Source organism: Gopherus evgoodei, chromosome 22, assembly GCF_007399415.2.
Source record: "Gopherus evgoodei ecotype Sinaloan lineage chromosome 22, rGopEvg1_v1.p, whole genome shotgun sequence".
Lineage (NCBI taxonomy): Eukaryota > Metazoa > Chordata > Testudines > Testudinidae > Gopherus > Gopherus evgoodei.
Window position 1 is genome coordinate 14,228,773 of NC_044343.1, and position 18,925 is coordinate 14,247,697.

Consider the following 18,925-nt stretch of genomic DNA (forward strand, 5'->3'; position numbering starts at 1 on the left):
AATGTCCATTAATTTGTGGGTTGACCTCCTGACTTCTTCTATGGGAATCTGTAATGCTGTTGTGATTCTCCTTAGTAGGTCCTGAACCCCTTGAAGTCATCCCCTTGAAGTTGGGAAGGAGAATGGCCTTGTCAGGGGAGAATGAGAATGAGGATAATGTCAGCAGCAGTGGGTCCAACGTCTTCTGGTACCTCCTCAGGAATAAGTGAAGGCTGATCTGGTGAAGGTTCCAGAGCAGCCAGGGTGGCCAAGACTGTGGATGGAAGTGTCCTAGTAAACAAGGTCTGAGGTTAATTATTCCTCTTTTTTGCTGACCGAGGTCCCCAGTACAGTCACACTGGCATTGAGAGTTATGAACCAGTGGCCATGGTATTGGGATCCACATTCCATGACCTGATTGATGGGTGTCCAGTGCCTGTCTGCAGAAAAGTCTCTAGACCATCTGTAAGAGACTGAAGCTCTAGGGAAGTACATGAAAAGAGAAGACTGAGAGGGGACATGATAGCAGTTTTCAGGTATCTAAAAGGGTGTCATCAGGAGGAGGGAGAAAACTTTGTTCACCTTAGCCTCTAATGATAGAAAAAGAAGCAATGGGCTTAAACTGCAGCAAGGGAGATTTAGGTTGGACATTAGGAAAAAGTTCTTAACTGTCAGGGTAGTTAAACACTGGAATAAATTGCCTAGGGAGATTGTGGAATCTCCATCTCTGGAGATATTTAAGAGTAGGTTAGATAAATGTCTATCAGGGATGGTCTAGATAGTATTTGGTCCTGCCATGAGGGCAGGGGACTGGACTCGATGACCTCTCGAGGTCCCTTCCAGTCCTAGAGTCTATGAATCTATGTGCTGCAACCTCTCCGAGTTGTGACTGTCATCTCAGGCCATTAAGGAAGAGTGTCAGCTCCATAAGTGGTGTTGTCAATCTTGGTGGGGTAAGTAGAGTCACTGAGGTAATTAGTGCCACGGTTGCTGAATGTTTTGGCACCATCAGGGAAACTGATGTAGACAATAGAGGTGATTCAGGCTCCTATCTGCAAGTGCTGTAAATCTCTCTGACGCCATCTGGTGCTGCAGAGTAGACAGTCTACATGGTGCTGTGGTCTCTTCAAGTAGCAATGTCATCCCAAACTGCTGGGGTTGCTGTGTCTGATGTAGCAATACCACAGAAACTTTTGGTGGTGCCAAATGTGACATCAAGGAAGAGACCCTGACTGGAGGCAGCTTCATCAGTGACAATTGTGATGATTCCTCAGTCTGCCACTTTGGTGTCAAGGGAGCTTTGGTGGGAACCACACTGGGCTACAAAATCTCAGTGGAAGAATGGTTTGGCGGAGGAGATCTCCTTTTGGATTAGCTCTTTGTAGGGGATCTGCCCCTGGAACTCCCTGAGCCATAAGGGAACTCTGAAGTTCTTTTATTGGGCTTAGTCACTGACACTGAAAAGGGAGCCCCATGAGTCAGTGAACCCATGCTCATGCCAGAGGCGCCCTCTTTCTAAGTTGCCGGTAGGTGCTTGACCCCCACTACCCCCAAGCTCCCCTCACCTCTTCCCACCCCCTCCATCACGCATGCCCTGCCCTTGCTGTGTGCCTCCTCCCCAGCACCTCCTGCACACTGCTGAACGCTGGTGTCTGGGAGGCACTGGGAGGGGGGAGAGGAGCTGATCAGGGGCTGCTGGTGGGTGCTGAGCACGCGCTATTTTTTCCCTGTGGGTGCTCTGTCCTTGGAATTGGGAACCAAGCAGGGCCTGGCTGGGGTGGGGGTTGGGCAGAGTTGATACCAGCCAGGTGCCCTCGGGGCCTGGCCAGGGTGGAGGCAGGGGCCGCGTATCCCCTCAGGACTGGCCGGGTAGGGACCAGCCGCACTGACACCAGCCGGGTGCCCTCGGGGCCTGGCCAGGGTGGAGGCCGGGGCCGCGTATCCCCTCAGGACTGGCCGGGTAGGGACCAGCCACACTGACACCAGCCAGGTGCCCTGGGGCCTGGCCAGGGTGGCGGCAGGGGCCGCGTATCCCCTCAGGACTGGCCGGGTAGGGACCAGCCGCACTGACACCAGCCGGGTGCCCTGGGGCCTGGCTGGGTAGGGACCAGCCGCACTGACACCAGCCAGGTGCCCTGGGGCCTGGCCAGGGTGGAGGCAGGGGCCGCACTGACACCAGCCGGGTGCCCTGGGGCCTGGCTGGGTAGGGACCAGCCGCACTGACAGCAGCCGGGTGCCCTGGGGCCTGGCCAGGGTGGAGGCAGGGGCCGCGTATCCCCTCAGGACTGGCCGGGTAGGGACCAGCCGCACTGACACCAGCCGGGTGCCCTGGGGCCTGGCCAGGGTGCGCCGGGCAGCCGGTGCCGGCGGGAGCCCGCCCGCAGGGGTCAGCACGTGACGTAGTAATTCAATTAAAACTTCATCGGTCAGGGCCGGGGCGGCCCCCAGCGGGCAGTGGTCTCGGCCGTGTCACGTGGTGCGGCCAGCGCTGGGCTCGCGGCCTGCTCGGGGTGCGGGTGTCGGGCTGCAGCAGGGCCCCCCCCGTCACATCACAGCGTTCCTGCCCTGCTCGGCTAGGCCCCGCCCCCACCGTCCTCAACTGATTGGTTCGGCCGCCTGTCAGCCATCTTGACGCAGTCTCCCATTGGGTGGTGTCTGCTGAATCCGCGATGTGTCCGCCCTCCGGCGTCCCTGGCGGCCGCTCATAGGCGGCAGCGGGAGCGGTTCTCCCCACCCCCACCGCACCGCGTCGGTGCCTGGCAGCCAGAGGATCGGCCCCGCCGCCATCGCCATGGGCACCCGGGACGACGAGTACGACTATCTCTTCAAAGGTACCGCGGGCCCCGCCGCGCCTTCGGCCGCCCCTCCGCGGGCCCCAGGCCCAGGGCGGCCCCTCGGCCGCCGCCATGGCCGCCAGGCAGCGGGGCGGGGCGGGGCGGCTGGGCCCGGAGGAGGCGCAGGCCGCTGGGCATGTTCGGAGGGCGGCGGGCGGCGGGGCTCCAGGAGCTGCGTATCCCGGGCCAAGGGACGGCGCCCGCCAGGCTTGGCAGCCCGCGAGGGGGGCGGGGCGGGGCGGTGTGTGGGATCCGCCGCTGGGAACCGAGCAGCGCTCCGCGCCTGGCGCCGTACATCCCGCCTGCCCCCGGCCGGTCTCTGCCCCCCTCCCTCTGCGGGGGGCGGCAGCATGTTCTCTCTGTTCCGCAGAGGTCGGGGGGGGGGGTGCTGGTGTCGGTTCTGGCTTGATGCACGGAGCACCCATGTCCCCCCTGTATGTTTTTTCAAGCACCTTCGAAAACCCGATGTTTTTAATCTAGTGGAGAACATCTGTGGCCTGCTTTGTGCAGGAGGTCAGACTAGATGATCATATTGGTCCCTTCTGACCATAAAGTCTATGAGTCTATGTTCCTAAGTAAGCGCTTGGAAGTAGAGAAAAAGGTGTGAACACAATTTTTTTTTTCTGTTCTTGGACTCTGGCTGCCTCTGTCTCTCTGTTTTTAAGCACTTAAAGATGTGTGTTTAATGTTTGGCTACCTAAGGCTGTCTACACTACACAGCTTTCAGCGACACGGCTGTGCCGCTACGTCTGTGCCACTGAAAGTCCAGCAGTGTAGGTGCTGTTTTGTTGACTCCTGAAGGCCAAAAACTTCCACGCCCAACGAACGCACCTGCTAACAACACGCTCTTCACATTGGTGCTTGTCCTGGCAAAACTTTTCTTTCTGGGGATGGGAGGTGTTAATGCCTTTGAAACACAAACATTTTGTTGTTCAATTGCCAGGGTAGACATAGCCTTAGAAACAACAGGTTAGTATTCATTTAAATTTTCAAAAAAACTACCTTTGGGTTGAGACAAAGGGCAAGAAACTTCAGCTCAAATGTTGCTCAAAAATTGCTAAATGAAAATGGGGGTTAGAGTAGAAAACTCTTATCCACCTTAACTCTAGGACTCTTTGTCGCTTAACTCTAGAGTCGCTGTAATAAGCAGAAATTCCTTTATTGCTGTCCCAGTATTGCTGCAACTTTCTAACTACTGGGCAGCTTTAAACTGAGATTGCTCAGTATATATTTAATGCCCACGTGAAATTAACTTCATAAAATTCTCTGAAGCTGGTTGCTGAACCTCTGCAGAAGTTTTTAGTATTGGCAATTTCTCTTTAGAGACTGAAATGACTTTGTGCTCTCATCCAAAAAAATATTGGTGGTGGATGCTCTGGAGTTTTAAGAGTGTGTGTCTGTGAACACTAATATTTCATTGTCACAACTTCACTGGCAGTAGCAATGATGGTTGCACTAGTGCAAACTGACTGCTGGCCCCAGCTGTGAGCAGATCTGTGACACTGGCAATAACAGCACTCTCATTGTTGCTACCACCAGTTGAGTTGCAACAGTGTGATAGTCTAGGACAGGGGTTGGCAACCTTTCAGAAGTAGTGTGCCTAGTCTTCATTTATTCACTCTGATTTAAGGTTTCATGTGCCAGTAATACATTTTAACTTCTTTAGACAGTCTTTTCCTATAAGTCTCTATAATATATAACTAAACTACTGTTGTATGTAAAGTTAATAAGGTTCATTTAAAATTAATTAAAATGCAGAGCTCCCTGGACTGGTGGCCAGGACCTGGGCAGGGTGTATGCCCCTGAAAATCAGCTTGCGTGCCGCCTTCAGCGTGCCATAGGTTGCCTATCCCTGTTCTAGGAGAACAAGCTGTGGCTCGATGACATCTAGGTGTGTAGTTGATTTTTGGAACTGGAGTAGGATGTGTGTGTTTTCTCTGATGAACAACTTCAAATCCTCAGAAAGGTTATGTGTATTGTAGGACAGTTGCAAATAGCAATACTTCAAGTGGTAGTCCAGGGCACACTCTACACCGTAACAATGGTCCCCAACCATTTTCATCTGGCGGGTGCCAGATGAAGGACCATAGCGGTGGTCGAGCATCTGCCAAAATGCTGCCAAACTTCGGTGGCATTGCGGCGGATGCTTGATCACCGGCCAGGATGCGGGCGCCGTGTTGGGGACCCCTGCTGTAACAGTGTCCTCACAGTGAGTTAGTTTGCTGTAGATTAACACACTGCCTTGCCATGCTGGAACTTGCTATATAGACAAGCACTTGTTCTTTTCATTGGTGTCCATGCATAAATATTTTGCTTGCCAGGGGAAAAATGAGTTTTGTGTTTTTTCCATTAGAAGCAGTTTACTGTGTCTTATTTTCATGTAAAGTTAAAGTGTATTGCACTATGTGACCCACTCATTTTAAGAGCTGCCAAATAGTTGGAAAACTTTTCTTTTTCCCCTCTTCCCTTAAAGCACAATTGATTAACTTCCAAAGTATACTAAGTTGCTAGGCCTCAGTACTAAATCCCATCCCATCAGCTTTCCAAATGGCTCAATATCCGAAGACTTTCAAGCTTGACAGCTGTCTTATTCTTTTCCCTCTCAAAAATAATTTGATAAGTAGATGAAAGTACGCAACATTACATGGATCTTGTTTAAAAAAAGCTACACTGTTGAGAAATAGTTAAACTTAAATTAGACTTTATTTTTTCAGGGAAGGACTTGCCTTTGTATTTGTATTGTAAAGTACTTTCTAACATTGTTTAGTGAGGGGGAACCCTGTTCTATGTGGCTGAGAGCCTAAATTCCTTAGGGTGGGGACCATGTCTTCTATGTGCTAAATGGTGCTGGAAATGCACTGATGTTGCTTAGATGATATTTTTTATTATTAATTTATCTCTTGGCCCAGCTGTAAAAAATCTGTTGTGCCGTTCCCCTTCTAGCTATGGGGTCATGGATACCAGAGAAGGAATAATATAATGGTTCATGAGTCTGACCTGGAAAGAGATGGGGCTGCCGCCCAGGCTGTGCCTCCAAAAGTAATAAAAAAAAAAAAAAAAAAAAACAATGGGTAAGACCAGCTTCAGTCCCCACTGCCTTGTGAAACTATATCATGTGTTGTGCAGGCAGTGAAGAAATTACTGGTGTCTGAGTGAATTTTTTGCTGGTATTCTGACCTGCCCTTATTTTTATCTGTGCACTGGCTTTTTGAGTTGTTTCTACCTCTGTTCCAGTGGCCATATATATGGTGGTCTGAGCAGGAAGGAGATGATTGCATTTCAGGAAGGATTTTTGAATTTTACTTTCTGTGTTAAGGGGACAGAATATGCTAACCACTTTTTGTGAAAAGGACCTAGTATTTATCTCCTGGTGCATCTTTAGGGCACAATTTAACCCTAATTTTAGTTTTACAGACACATTTTGCTAGCAAAAGATATGTACTAATCATCCTCCCAATTTACATATTGGAGTGGCTCTTAGTAGACCTAATGAGGCTTAAAAATGTCAGGTTTCCGAGGGGTAGCCATGTTAGTCTGTATCAGCAAAAACGTGGAGTCCTTGTGGCACCTTAGAGTCTAACACATTTATTTGGGCATAAGCTTTCATGGGCTGGAACCCACTTCATTGGATGCATGGAGTGAAAAATAAAATAAGCAGGTATAAATATAGCGCTAAAAAAATGAGTTGTCTTACCAAGTGGGAGTGTATGTCAGTGCTAATGAGGCCAATTCAGTTAGGGTGGATGTGGCCCATTCCCAACAGTTGACAAGAAGGGGTGACTATCAACAGAGGGAAAACTATTTTTAGTAGTGACCCAGCCACTCCCAGTCTTTATTTAGGCCTAATTTGATGGTGTCAAATTTGCAAATTAATTCCAAGTCTGCAGTTTCTTGTTGAAGTCTGTTTTTGAAATTTTTTTGTTGAAGAACGGCCACTTTTAAGTTTATTGTTGAGTGTCCAGGGAGATTCAAGTGCTCTCCTGCTGGTTTTTGAATGTTACAATTCTTAATGTTTGATTTGTGTCCATTTATTCTTTTGCATAGACACTGTTCAGTTTGGCCAAAGTACATGGCAGAAGGGCATTGCTGGCACATGATGGCATATATCACATTGATAGATGTGCAGGTGAACGAGCCCCTGATGGTGTGGCTGGGTCACACAGAAAATATTTTTCCCTCTGATACTCACACTTCCTTGTCAACTGTTGGGAATGGGCCACGTTCACTATGATTGAATTGGCCTCATTAGCACTGACCCCCTCTACTTGGTAAGACAACTCTCATCTTTTCATGTGCTGTATATTTTATACCTGCTTATTGTATTTTTCACTCCATGCATCTGATGAAATGGATTATAGCCCACAAGCTTATAACTAAGATTTAGGTTTTTTTTTTAAAAAAAAAAGCTTCAGAATCACACTTCAACTGTTAAAATATTTACTGCTTTAGAAATTCCTTTATGAAATCTTGACTTCAGTAACTTTTTTGTTTGCAGAAATGGTATTCAGCAAAGTTTTTATGTGAAACTATTTTGTGTAAACTGACTGTTCAGAATTTGAAAATGGCTGAGAAACTTGAGCATGAACTGTTACAGCCAGCTCACTGTTTTGGTGTTCCCTCACACAAGAACTGGCTGTCTTCTGTATGTGGGAGTGGCTGTTCTTTAATATGACACCAGTAGTTATAGAAAGATGGCTGAAGTCTGGTCTCAGGTAATCTGTTGTTTTTGTGCTTGGAGGGTGAAAGTGTGGTTATGGTCAGAGAGCTGCTCTGGAGGACTAGCCATTCTTAGAGTATATCTGTACAATAAACTTTAGTGTCATGTTGTGCATCTTCACTCAAATCTGGTGGTGGTGGTGGTGGTTGTTGTTGTTTTTTATTGATCAAAATGAAACTTTGCCCATTGTCCGCACTGCTCTAGCTTTCTCTGTTATGCTCTAGCTGGGGAAGAACAAGCTGATGTCTGCATGTGGCAGAATATAACTAAAATTGCCAGTGAAGGACTTTGAAGTAAGTCTCTTGTTGGTGACTAATACACCAAGCTGAAACTGTTTGGATTATTCTATTAGCAAATTAGCTTGCACTGTGAACATTTAAAAAAGCAGAAACCTTTTGCTTTGAGTTATAAATGGAACATATAGCAGGTGGGTTCACTGGTCTGTTTAGAGCAGGGGTGGGCAAACGTTTTGGCCTGAGGGCCACATTGGGGTGCAGAACTGTGTATGGAGGGCCGGATAGGGAAGGCTGTGCCTCCCCTAAACAGCCTGGCCCCCACACCCATCTGCCCCCCCGGACCCCACCCCAATCTAAACCCCCCTGCTCCCTGTCCACTAACTGCCCTGACCCCTATCCACACCCCTGCCCCCCAACCTCTGCCCCATCCAACTGCCCCCCTGCCCCATATTCAATGCCCCGGCCCCCTTACCATGCTGCTCAGAGCAGCATGTCTGGAGCTGCGCCTCTTGGCTGGAGCCAGACACACTGCTGTGCTGCCCTGCATGAGTGCGCAGCCCTGCCACCCAGAGCACTGCCCACACAGTGGTATGGCTGCAGGGGAGGCGGAACAGCAGGGGAGGGGCCAGGGATAGCCTCCCTGGCCAGGAGCTCAGGAGCCGGGCAGGATGGTCCCACGGGCTGGATGTGGCCTGTGGGCTGTAGTTTGCGCACCTCTGATTTAGAGTCAAATACATTAATAGTTGTCCTTCAGTATTTTTTATAATAACCCCCAAATGATCTTTGAAGTGATTCACTGTACCTGTAAAACTGCAAACTCTGTCTGTTGTATTCTAATAAGAAAATCAGTTTTTATAGAAAAGTTCACTCTTAAATAAAAATGTTGAAGGCTGCAGGAAGGAAAAATCGGTGACCTTTGTCAAGAAATTGTATCTAGAGGTAGAGAAATATTTGCCTCCTGCTTTTTTGGAAGTACGGCCAGTATAACTGAAGTTTTAGTAGTAGGAGCAGTAGTAGTAAAGAGAGGTTTATTCATAATAAACTACTTTAAAAAGTGCACAAAGATTTGGCATCCTTATGTTAAATTATTTGTAACAAGTCTTATTTCTGCAAGCCCTAATGGGAAATGTGCTCTGATATTGTTTAGAGCAGGGGTAGGCAACCTATGGCACGCGTGCTGAAGGTGGCACACGAGCTGATTTTTTTCAGGGGCACTCACGCTGCCTGTTTCCTGGCCACAGGTCCGGGGGGCTCTGCATTTTAATTTAAGAAGCATCATTTAAAATTTTAAATGTATTTGCTTTACATACAACAAAAGTTTAGTTATATATTATAGACTTATAGAAAGAGACCTTCTAAAAACATTAAAATGTATTACTGGCATGCGAAACCTTAAGTTAGAGTGAATAAACGAAGACTCGGCACACCACTTCTGAAAGGTTGCCAGCCCCAGGTTTAGAGTGTTCAAAATACCACAGGCAAAAAATTAAAAGATGCTAACAAAATTTATTGATGGATTCCAAAGCCAGAAGGGATCACTGTGATCATCTAGTCTGAACGTCTGTATTACTAGGGCCCTACAATCTTCACGGCCATGAAAAACATGTCATGGACCATGGAATCTGGTCTTTTGTTTGATTTTACCCTATACTACAGTTTTCACCAGGGAGATCAATGTTTCTCAAATTGGGGGTCCTGACCCAAAGGGAAGTTGTAGGGGGTCACAAGGTTATTTTAGGGGAGTTCGGTATTGCCCCCTTACTTCTGTTCTGCCTTCAGAGCTGGGCAGCTGGAGACAGCTCTGAAGGCAGTGCCCCACCAGCAGCAGCGCGGAACTAAGGTTGGCAATACCATATCATGCCATCCTTATTTCTGGGCTGCTGCTGGACCAGAGTGCTGCCCAGCCAGCAGCTGCTGCTCTCCAGCTGCCCAGCTCTGAAGGCAGCGCCACCACCAGCAGCAGCGCAGAAGTAAGGGAGTAGTACTGCAACCCAACCCCCCCCCATCTCCATTTTGGGTCAGGACCCCTACAGTTACACATGAAATTTCAGATTTAAATAGCTGAAATCATGAAATTTACTATTTTTTAAAAGCAGCAAAGAATTCTGTGGTACATTATAGACTACCAAACGTATTGGAGCATGAGCTTTCGTGGGTGAATACCCACTTCGTCGGATGCAGTCATCCACGAAAGCTCATGCTCCAATACGTTTGTTAGTCTATAAGGTGCCACAGAACTTTTTGCTGCTTTTACAGATCCAGACTAACATGGCTCCCCCTCTGACACTCTCTTTTTAAAAATCCTGTGACTGTGAAATTGACCAAAATGGACCTTCTCATGGCCAATGATTGGTTAGCGTCAAAAAGCTCAATATATTTAGCTTATCACTATGAGGCATGTTTTCAAATCCTTTACTCATTCTTGTGACTCTTCTCTGAGACCTGCTGCAGTTTATCAATATTCTCCTTGAATTGTGTGTACCAGAACTGAACACAGTATTCCAGTAGCGGTCACACCAGTGCCAGCTACAGAGGTAAAATAACATCTCTCCTCCTACTCTGGATTCCTCTTTTATAAATCCCAGGATTGTATTAGCTGTTTTGGTCACAGCATCACACTGGAAGCCTGCCCCCAAATCTTTCTCAGATTCAATGCTTCCCAGATAGTCCCCCATCCTGTAAGTATGGTCTACATTCTTTGTTCCTGAATAGATGCATGATATTTAACCATGTTAAAACTACGGTTGTCGAGCGATTTAAAAAAAATTAATAGCAATTAATTGTGCTCTTAAATAATAAGAGAATACCATTTATTAAGTATTTTTGGATGTTCTCCACATTTTCAAATATATTGATTTCAGTTACAAAACAGAATACAAAGTGTACAGTGCTCACTTTATATTTTATTACAAATATTTGCACTATAAAAAAGAAACAAAAGAAATAGTATGTCAGTTCACCTAATACAAGTACTCTGCTGCAGTCTTTTTAGCATTAAAGTTGAACGTACAAATGTAGAGTTATGTACCAAAAAAAATGCACTCAAACAAAACAGTACAAAACTTCAGAGATTACAGGTCCACTCACTCCTACTTCTTGTACAGCCAATCGCTCAGACCAGGGTTCGGCACTCTTTGGCTGCCCCCTTGTGGGCAGCCATTTTTTGAGGGGGTACAAGGTGGAGGCTCTGGGAGGGTGCTTACCACAGGCGGCTCCCAGCTGGCAGTGCAGCAGGGCTTAGCAGGCTGGCTGACTGGCTGTCCTGGCCCCACGCCATTCTAGGAAGCAGCTGGCTGCTGGCATGTCTCTGCACGCCCCTTAGGGGGAGGAGGGACAGCGGGTCTTCATGCGCTGCCTGTGCCCACAGGCACTGCCCCTTCAGCTCTCATTGGCTGGTTCCCTCCCCCTCCACACCCCAATCCCCTGCTTTGTAATCAAGGAAGACTGGCACTCAGCGGAAGAGATGGGAGGTTTGCATGCAGGGGATTTGGAGTCTGATACAAAGCCAGGGTGAGGTTCACATAAGCACTGCAGCATGGATGTCGTACGCAATGCTTCTGGCACCCCATGATTTAGAAGGGCAGAGACCACTCAGCCTCCAGGGAGTGCATACTGTGACACCTCCCCCCCCCCCGCCCTTATTCAGAGCCTCACTTGAAGAACTGTTAGGTCGCTTGCAGGTCCTTTAGCAAATGCGTTTTAACAAACCCAAATGTGAATGCAAGTATTTGCAGGAGAGATGGATCCAAACTTGTTTGTATATCAGTAACATCAGTAGGCCCCAACTGAGATCAGGTCTCCATTGTGCTAGGTGCTGTACAAATGCAGGGGGTGTGCCTACATTGCAATCAGAGATTGCAGCTCTGCTAGCTTTAATTTAACTACCCTGGCTAAAGATATCTGTGAAGATGCAATGGCCTGGACCCAGCATGGTTTAACACTGCGGCCACATACCCAGGCTGTGTGCAGTCTGGTACAGTCCTTGCTGAAGCACCTAGATTCTAGCTGCATTAAAAGTATTGAGGAGTAGTAGTAATTTGAATATGTTCAATTATTATTAGTTGATAAATTCTAACTCTAGTAGCTTTGCATGTGATGCAGCTCTCGAAATATTTTGGTCAAAGACAAAAATGAAAAAATAACTTCTTTGAAAGGTTGCCAACTCCTGGCTCAGTCAAACAAATTTGTTTACATTTGCAGGAGGTAATACTGCCTGCTTCTTGTTTATAATGTCACCTGGAAGTGAGAATAGACATTCACATGTCACTGTCACAAGATATTTACATGCCAGATGCACTAAAGATTCATATGTCCCTTCATGCTTTAACCACTGTTCCAAAAGAACATACGTCCACGCTGATGATGGTTCTGCTCAATAATGATACAAAGCAGTGTGGACTGACACATGCTCATTTTCATTATCTCAGTCAGATGCTACTAGCAGAAGGTTGGGGTTTGGTTTTTTTTTGGTTTTTTTTTTCTATTTTGGTGGTTTGGGTTGTGTAGTTTCTGCATCAGAGTGTCGCTCTTTTATGACTTTTGAAAGCATGCTCCACACCTCATCCCTCTCAGATTTTGGAATGCACTTCAGATTCTTAAACCTTGAGTGCTGTAGCTCTCTTTAGAAATCTCACATTGGTACTTCCTTTGCGTTTTGTAAAATTTGCAGTGTAAGTGTTCTTAAAGCAAACAACATGTGCTGGGTCATCATCCGAGTCTGCTATAACATGAAATATATGGCAGAATGCGGGTAAAACAGATCAGGAGACATATAGTTCTCCCTCAAGGAGTTCAGTCACAAATTTAATTAACACATTTTTTTAATGTGTCGTCAGCATGGAAGTGCGTCCTCTGGAATGGTAGTCAAAGGATGAAGGAGCATGTAAATGTCTAGCATATCTGGCATGTAAATACCTTGCAGTGACAGCTACAAAAGTGCCATGTGAACACCTGTTCTCACTTTCAGGTGATCTTGTAAATAAGAAGCAGGCAGTATTATGTCCTGTAAATGTAAATAAACTTGTTTGTCTTAGCGACTGGCTGAACAAGATGTAGGATTAAGTGGACTTGTAGGCTCTGAAGTTTTACATTTTGTTTTTGAGTGCAGTTATGTAACAAAAAAAAAAATCTACATTTGTAAGTTGTGCTTTCATGGCAGAGATTGCACTATGGTACTTGTATGAGGTGAATTGAAAAATACTATTTCTTTTGTTTATCATTTTTACTGTTCAAATATTTGTAATAAAAATATACACTGATTTCAACTACAATGCAGAATACTATATATGGCAATGTAGGAAACATCCAAAATATTTAATACATTTCAATTGGCATTCTATTGTTTAACAGTGTGATTTAAAACTGAGATTTATCGCAATTAATTTGAGTTTATCATGAGTTAATGGCGATTAATTGACAGTCCTAGTTAAAATGCATTTTGTTTTCTTGGGCCTATCTTACCAAGCAGCCTAGTTCATGCTGAATCAGTGACCAGTCCTCTTTATGTACTACTCCCCCAATTTTGTCATCCTCAGATTTGAGTGGTGGTTTTGTTTTCTTCCAGGTCATTACTACAATTGTTAAATAGTGCAGGGCCAAGAACCAATCACTGTGGGTCCTCACTGGACACATACCGGCTTGATGAGTCTCCGCTCTCAAGTACACTTTGAGATCTATCAGTTAGCCAGTTTTTAATCCATTTAATGTGTGCCATATTTTAAATTCTAGTTTTTCAATCAAAATGTCTTGTGGTACCAAGTCAAATGCCTTACAGAAGTAAAAGTAATTGTGTTCCCATAATGTACTTAGATCAGGCAAATTTGTAATCTCATTTAATATAGCAAATTAATCTGACAGGATTATTTTCCATAAATCTCCGTTGGTTTGCATTAATTATTTCCTTTAATACTTATTAATCAATTCCCATGTCAGCTGCTCCATTATATTGCCTGGGATTGGTCATCTGACGAGCCTATAAATACCCTGGTCATCCTGTTTACCTGGTTTTTTTTTTAAACTGACACAACGTTAATTTTCTTCCGTCTTCTGGAACTTCCCCAGTGTTCCAAGACTTACTAAATATCAGCTTTAATGGTCCAGCAAGCGCCTCAACTTGCATCCAAGAATTTTGACCTGCTGATAAGTTTACCTTTAGTGGCTGCTGTTTTCCACTCTACAGTGGAATTAAGATTGCTAATCACCATGTGATGAGTCTGTATAATCTGTATTTTCCCCAAATACAGAACTGAAATAATTGAAAATTTCTGCTTTTTTTTCTGCATTATTTCGGATGCTTCTACAAGTGGTAATGGACCAGTTCCTCACATTAGTACCTTTTTGTTCCTAGTATATTTTAAAAAATTCTTCCTTATTGTCCTTAACTCTGCTGGCCAGAGATTTCCCCTTGTGCTCCTTTGCATCCCTTAGGAATTGTAGAAAATTAACTACTGATTTATATTCATTACTATCAACCTCCCCCCCTTTTTTTTAATATCTGCCTTCACTTCTCCTCTAACCAGCAAAGCCTCCTTCCTCAATTGTGGCTTTTTGGGCATCTAGTAAGGTGCTCTTAAATAATTCCCAATTATCATTCACATTCTTCTGATTGGTTGCAACACTTCTTGAGTTAGGAGACGGTCCTCTATAAATTTAAAAAATTCCAGGGATGATATAATACTGGCAGCATGAGACCTCCAGCATATATCACTGCAATTGAAGTCATGTCTCCCTGCTCTCCCCACCCCACTCCCATGATCACCCAGAACTTTTTCCTGCACATTCTAGATAGGTACATAAGGAGGTAGTCATCCTGTTCCCTAGTGTGATATGATGGTCTCTAGCAGGGATCAGCAACCTCTAATTTAAGGTTTCATGTGCCAGTAATGCATTTTAATGTTTTTAGAAGGTCTCTTTCTAAGTCTATAATATACAACTGAACTATTGTTGTATGTAAAGTAAATAAGGTTTTTTAAATGTTTAAGAAGCTTCATTTAAAATGCACAGCTCCCCAGACCCGAGCAGTGTGAGTGCCCTTGAAAATCAGCTCTCGTGCTGCCTTCGGCACACATGCCATAGGTTGCCTACCCCTAGTCTATAGAAGACACCAACTAATACCCCATTTTGTGCTTTATCTGTTAAGCCATCAATCTATAAGTATTAAGGATCTTTTTTTTCTGCATTATCAGTGAGACTGAAACCAGTAATGCCATTTTTGACAGTGCCACTCCCTCTCCCCTTTTGCCCACTTGATCCTTCCTAACTAGGTTATAACCATTGATGTTAACATTACAGTTGTGCAAATCATTCCAGTGGGCTTCAGTAATACCAGCTAGATTGAATTTGTGCATAAATGAGCAGTTCCAGTTCTTGTTTGTTACCCAGACACCTAGCATTGGTGCATAGGCAATTCAAGACTAGTGAATGTCTCCATGTCCTTTGGTTCCTTGGTTAATTATTTTCTCGATATCTCAATTTTTGTGCTGAGCACTCATATCTTCCCTTTTATTAGCTTAACCCCCTCCTGACTACTCGAGCCAGCCTGTCCCCAAGGAGTTTGGTTCCCCTTCTACTGAGGCAGAGGTCAACCAAACTATATATTCTTCTTCGAGTGATTGCTCATATCCATTCCACTTAGGTGTGCGCGTTCATCGGAAGATTTTTACCCTAGCAACACTCAGTGGGTCAGCTGGGCGCCCCCTGGAGTGGCACCGCCATGGTGCCGGATATATACCCCCTGCCGACCCAACCGCCCCTCAGTTCCTTCTTACCGCCCATGTCAGTCATTGGAACAGTGGAGCGCAGCTTAGCTGATCTCCACCTCCCTAGCTACTCGTAGTTTTTTCGTTGTTGTGTATATAGTTCAAACTTTAATACTTGCAGTTAGTTTTATTATTTTCTTTAACATAGTTAGTGTATATAGTTAAGAGAGGTTCGGGGATTAGCCCCTTCCCCTCACCCGGTGCCGGGGCCCATGCCCGGTTCACTGGGTTTCAAACCGTGCTTGGCCTGTCACAAGCCAATCCCTATAGGAGATCCTTGCGACTCCTGCCTTAAGTGCCTCGGGGAATCCCATCTCGCAGATAAGTGCCGCATTTGCAAGGCCTTCACGCTGCGGACTAAAAAGGAGTGGGACTTTCGTCTTAGACAGCTCCTAATGGAGGCAGCTCTTACTCCTCCACCATCGGCACTGAGCCCCAGACAGTGTGCACTGGGGAGAAGTGCATCTTCGGCACCGGAGCGCACCGGTACCGCTAAGGCCCCTCGGCATCAACCGTGGCCGGCCCAGATATCTGCTCGGCACCGCTCCCTCTCCCTGCGGGTAAAAAAAACCATAAAACTCCTGCAGCTTCCATGTCCACACCGCAGTTGGAGCACCCGTCTAAGTCGGACCTCCCGGCACCGACAACTTCAGCACTGTTAATTCCGGTCCCGCAAGAGCTGTCGAATCCGGTGCCTGACAGCTCCCCAGCACACGCCGTAGTTGAACTTACTATTCCCTCCACACCGGAGACTTTCTCTACGGCAAGGGAACTGATTGCACTGACGGAGTCTGCGCTGCCTCAAACCCCGGCACCACCGGTGCGGGTTATACAGTCCATAGGCAAGCCTGCCCTACTGAGACCATGCTCCATCAGCACCACTGAGAGGCACCGATCACGATCACAGTCTCGCCGGCGTTCTTGGTCTCATTGCTGATCCCAGTCCTGACGCCGCTCGCAGTCCCAGTACCGTTCTCCATCTCGGTACTGGTCGCACTCGTGGCACCGTTCAAGACCCAGTTCACCGGCCCAGTACTCTTGGTACCGATCAAGCTCCCGGCACCGCACCTCTCGCAGCCGCTCCCAGCGTCAAGCGTCAAGGTCCCGGTCGACCTCCCGGCACCGTTCCAGTCGCAGGTCCTGGTCTCGGTCTCATTCCCGGTACTGGTATAGGACCTGGTACCGCTCTCCGCTGCAGCGTACAGACAGACACTACCCAGGAATGGAGACCATTCTCAGGAGTTTTCAGCTCCTCCTTGGCCGTCTCGCCATGCATCTATGTCATCCCATGCAGACAGTGCTTCCGATGCACAGGATTGTGACTTAGATGTTCCCAGCTGTGTCTTTCAAGAGACTCAGGCTCAAGACGAAGGACCTCATCAGTGGTCCTTCTGGACACCTTGGGCATATCACCAAGCCCAAGGTGGACCTCCAGTGCCATCACGCTCCGTACCGTCAGAGCACTGGGTGCTGGAGGCTACTGTTAGCCACCCCCCTCCTGCGACTATGGAGGACGCTCCCGTTCGGGCACCAGACCCTCAGGTCCTACCAGAGCCAGACATCCCCCAAGTCCACGAGACAGCGGAGGACCCAATTGTCCCTGGCCTTTCCTCTTCCTCTTCTCCAGATGAAGCAGTGGCAGGAACATCCTCCTCGGGCCCTCCTCCAGTTGACATAAGGTCACATCAAGACCTCCTGAGACAGGTGGCTCTGAATAGGAACCTCCAGGTGGAGGAGGTTCCGGAGATAGAGGACCCGGTGGTAGAGATTTTGTCGGCTGACACTCCCACAAGGGTGGCCTTACCATTTATTCGGACGATCCAAGCGAAGGCCGATAGCATCTGGCAGTCTCCAGCATCTATTCCGCCCATGGCTCAGGGAGTTGAGAGGAAGTACATGGTGCCCTCTAAGGGGTATGAGTACCTGTACGTACACCTTCCTCCCTGCTCCCTCGTCGTCCAGTCGGTTAACGAAAGGGAGCACCATGGCCAGCAAGCCCCTGCCCCAAAAGCAAAGGAGGCTAGGTGCATCGATTTATTGGGGCGTAAAATCTACTCTGCCGGGGGCCTCCAACTCAGGGTGGCAAACCAACAAGCCCTGCTTAGCCACTATAACTATAACACCAGGCGGCAGTTGAGAAATTCACAGAGCTAGTCCCCCAAGACTCGTACCAAGAGTTTGCAGCCCTTTTTGGAGGAAGGAAAGAAGGTGGCGAGAACTTCTCTCAAGGCCTCCTTAGACGCAGCCGACTCCGCGGCCAGAACTCTGGCTTCAGGAATTACCATGAGGCGAATATCGTGGCTTCAGGTGTCAGGCCTTCCACCTGAATTGCAGCATACTTTACAGGACTTGCCCTTTGAAGGTCAGGGCCTATTTTTGGAAAAGACTGACCCTAGACTGCATAGTCTGAAGGACAGGAGGGTGATCATGCGCTCGCTCGGGATGCACACACCGCAGCCTCAGCACAGACCCTTCCGGCCCCAGCCTCAGCGCCCTTACCCCCCGCCTAGACAGCGACAGGACTTTGGCAGGAGGCGTGGCCGAGGCAATCGTAGATGGCAGTCCAGACCCCAAGGGGGTCAGAATCACGGCCCCGCCAAACCACCCACAGAACCTAAACCAAACTTTTGAAGGCATGCCCGAGGGCAACATACCAGTTGTTCAAGAGGATCCTTTCCCTCCATTTTGCAACCACCTTTCCTCTTCCCTCCCTGCATGGTCCCAACTAACTTCAGACCGTTGGGTCTTATGCACGGTAGGATTTGGATACTGTCTTCAGTTTTTCCCCTACCCCTTCCACCCCTATCCTCGTCCCTCTTCAGGGACCCCTCTCACGAGCAAATCCTTTTGCAGGAGGTACGGTCCCTCGTTGCCATGGGAGCTATGGAGGAGGTACCGGAGGACTTGAGGGGCAAGGGACTCTATTCCCGCTATTTCCTAATCCCCAAGGCGAAGGGAGGTCTCAGACCAATTCTAGACCTGCGGGGACTCAACAAGTTCTTGATAAAGTTGAAGTTCCGCATGGTATCCCTGGGGACCATCATCCCATCCTTGGATCCTGGAGACTGGTATGCCACCCTTGACATGAAGGACATTTATCCTCCGCACAGACGGTACCTCAGGTTTGTGGTCAACCATCAACATTTCCAATTTACGATCCTTCTGTTTGGCCTCTCCACAGTCCCAAGAGTGTTCACAAAGTGTATGGCCATAGTCGCTGTCTCCCTCCGTCGTTGACGCATACACATCTTCCTGTATCCCGACGATTGGCTCATTCACGGGGCCTCCGAGACCCAAGTAATGCTGCACGTGGGCATCGTCAAGGACCTATTCATCCAACTAGGCCTGATGATCAACCTAGAGAAATCTACTCTGGTTCCCACGCAAAGAATACAGTTCATT

The 18,925-nt window shown here is 47.4% G+C and overlaps 1 protein-coding gene across 1 annotated transcript in view; it reads left to right on the plus strand.

Annotated features, from left to right (window-relative positions):
* Positions 1–2,642: 2,642 nt before the first annotated feature.
* RAB11B (RAB11B, member RAS oncogene family) overlaps positions 2,643–18,925 on the plus strand; it is a 43,263-nt gene continuing 26,980 nt past the window's right edge. The window contains exon 1 of the mRNA XM_030540018.1: positions 2,643–2,810. Coding sequence (XP_030395878.1) covers positions 2,771–2,810 — 40 coding nt within the window. The 5' untranslated portion in view covers positions 2,643–2,770. The remainder of the gene's footprint in view (positions 2,811–18,925) is intronic.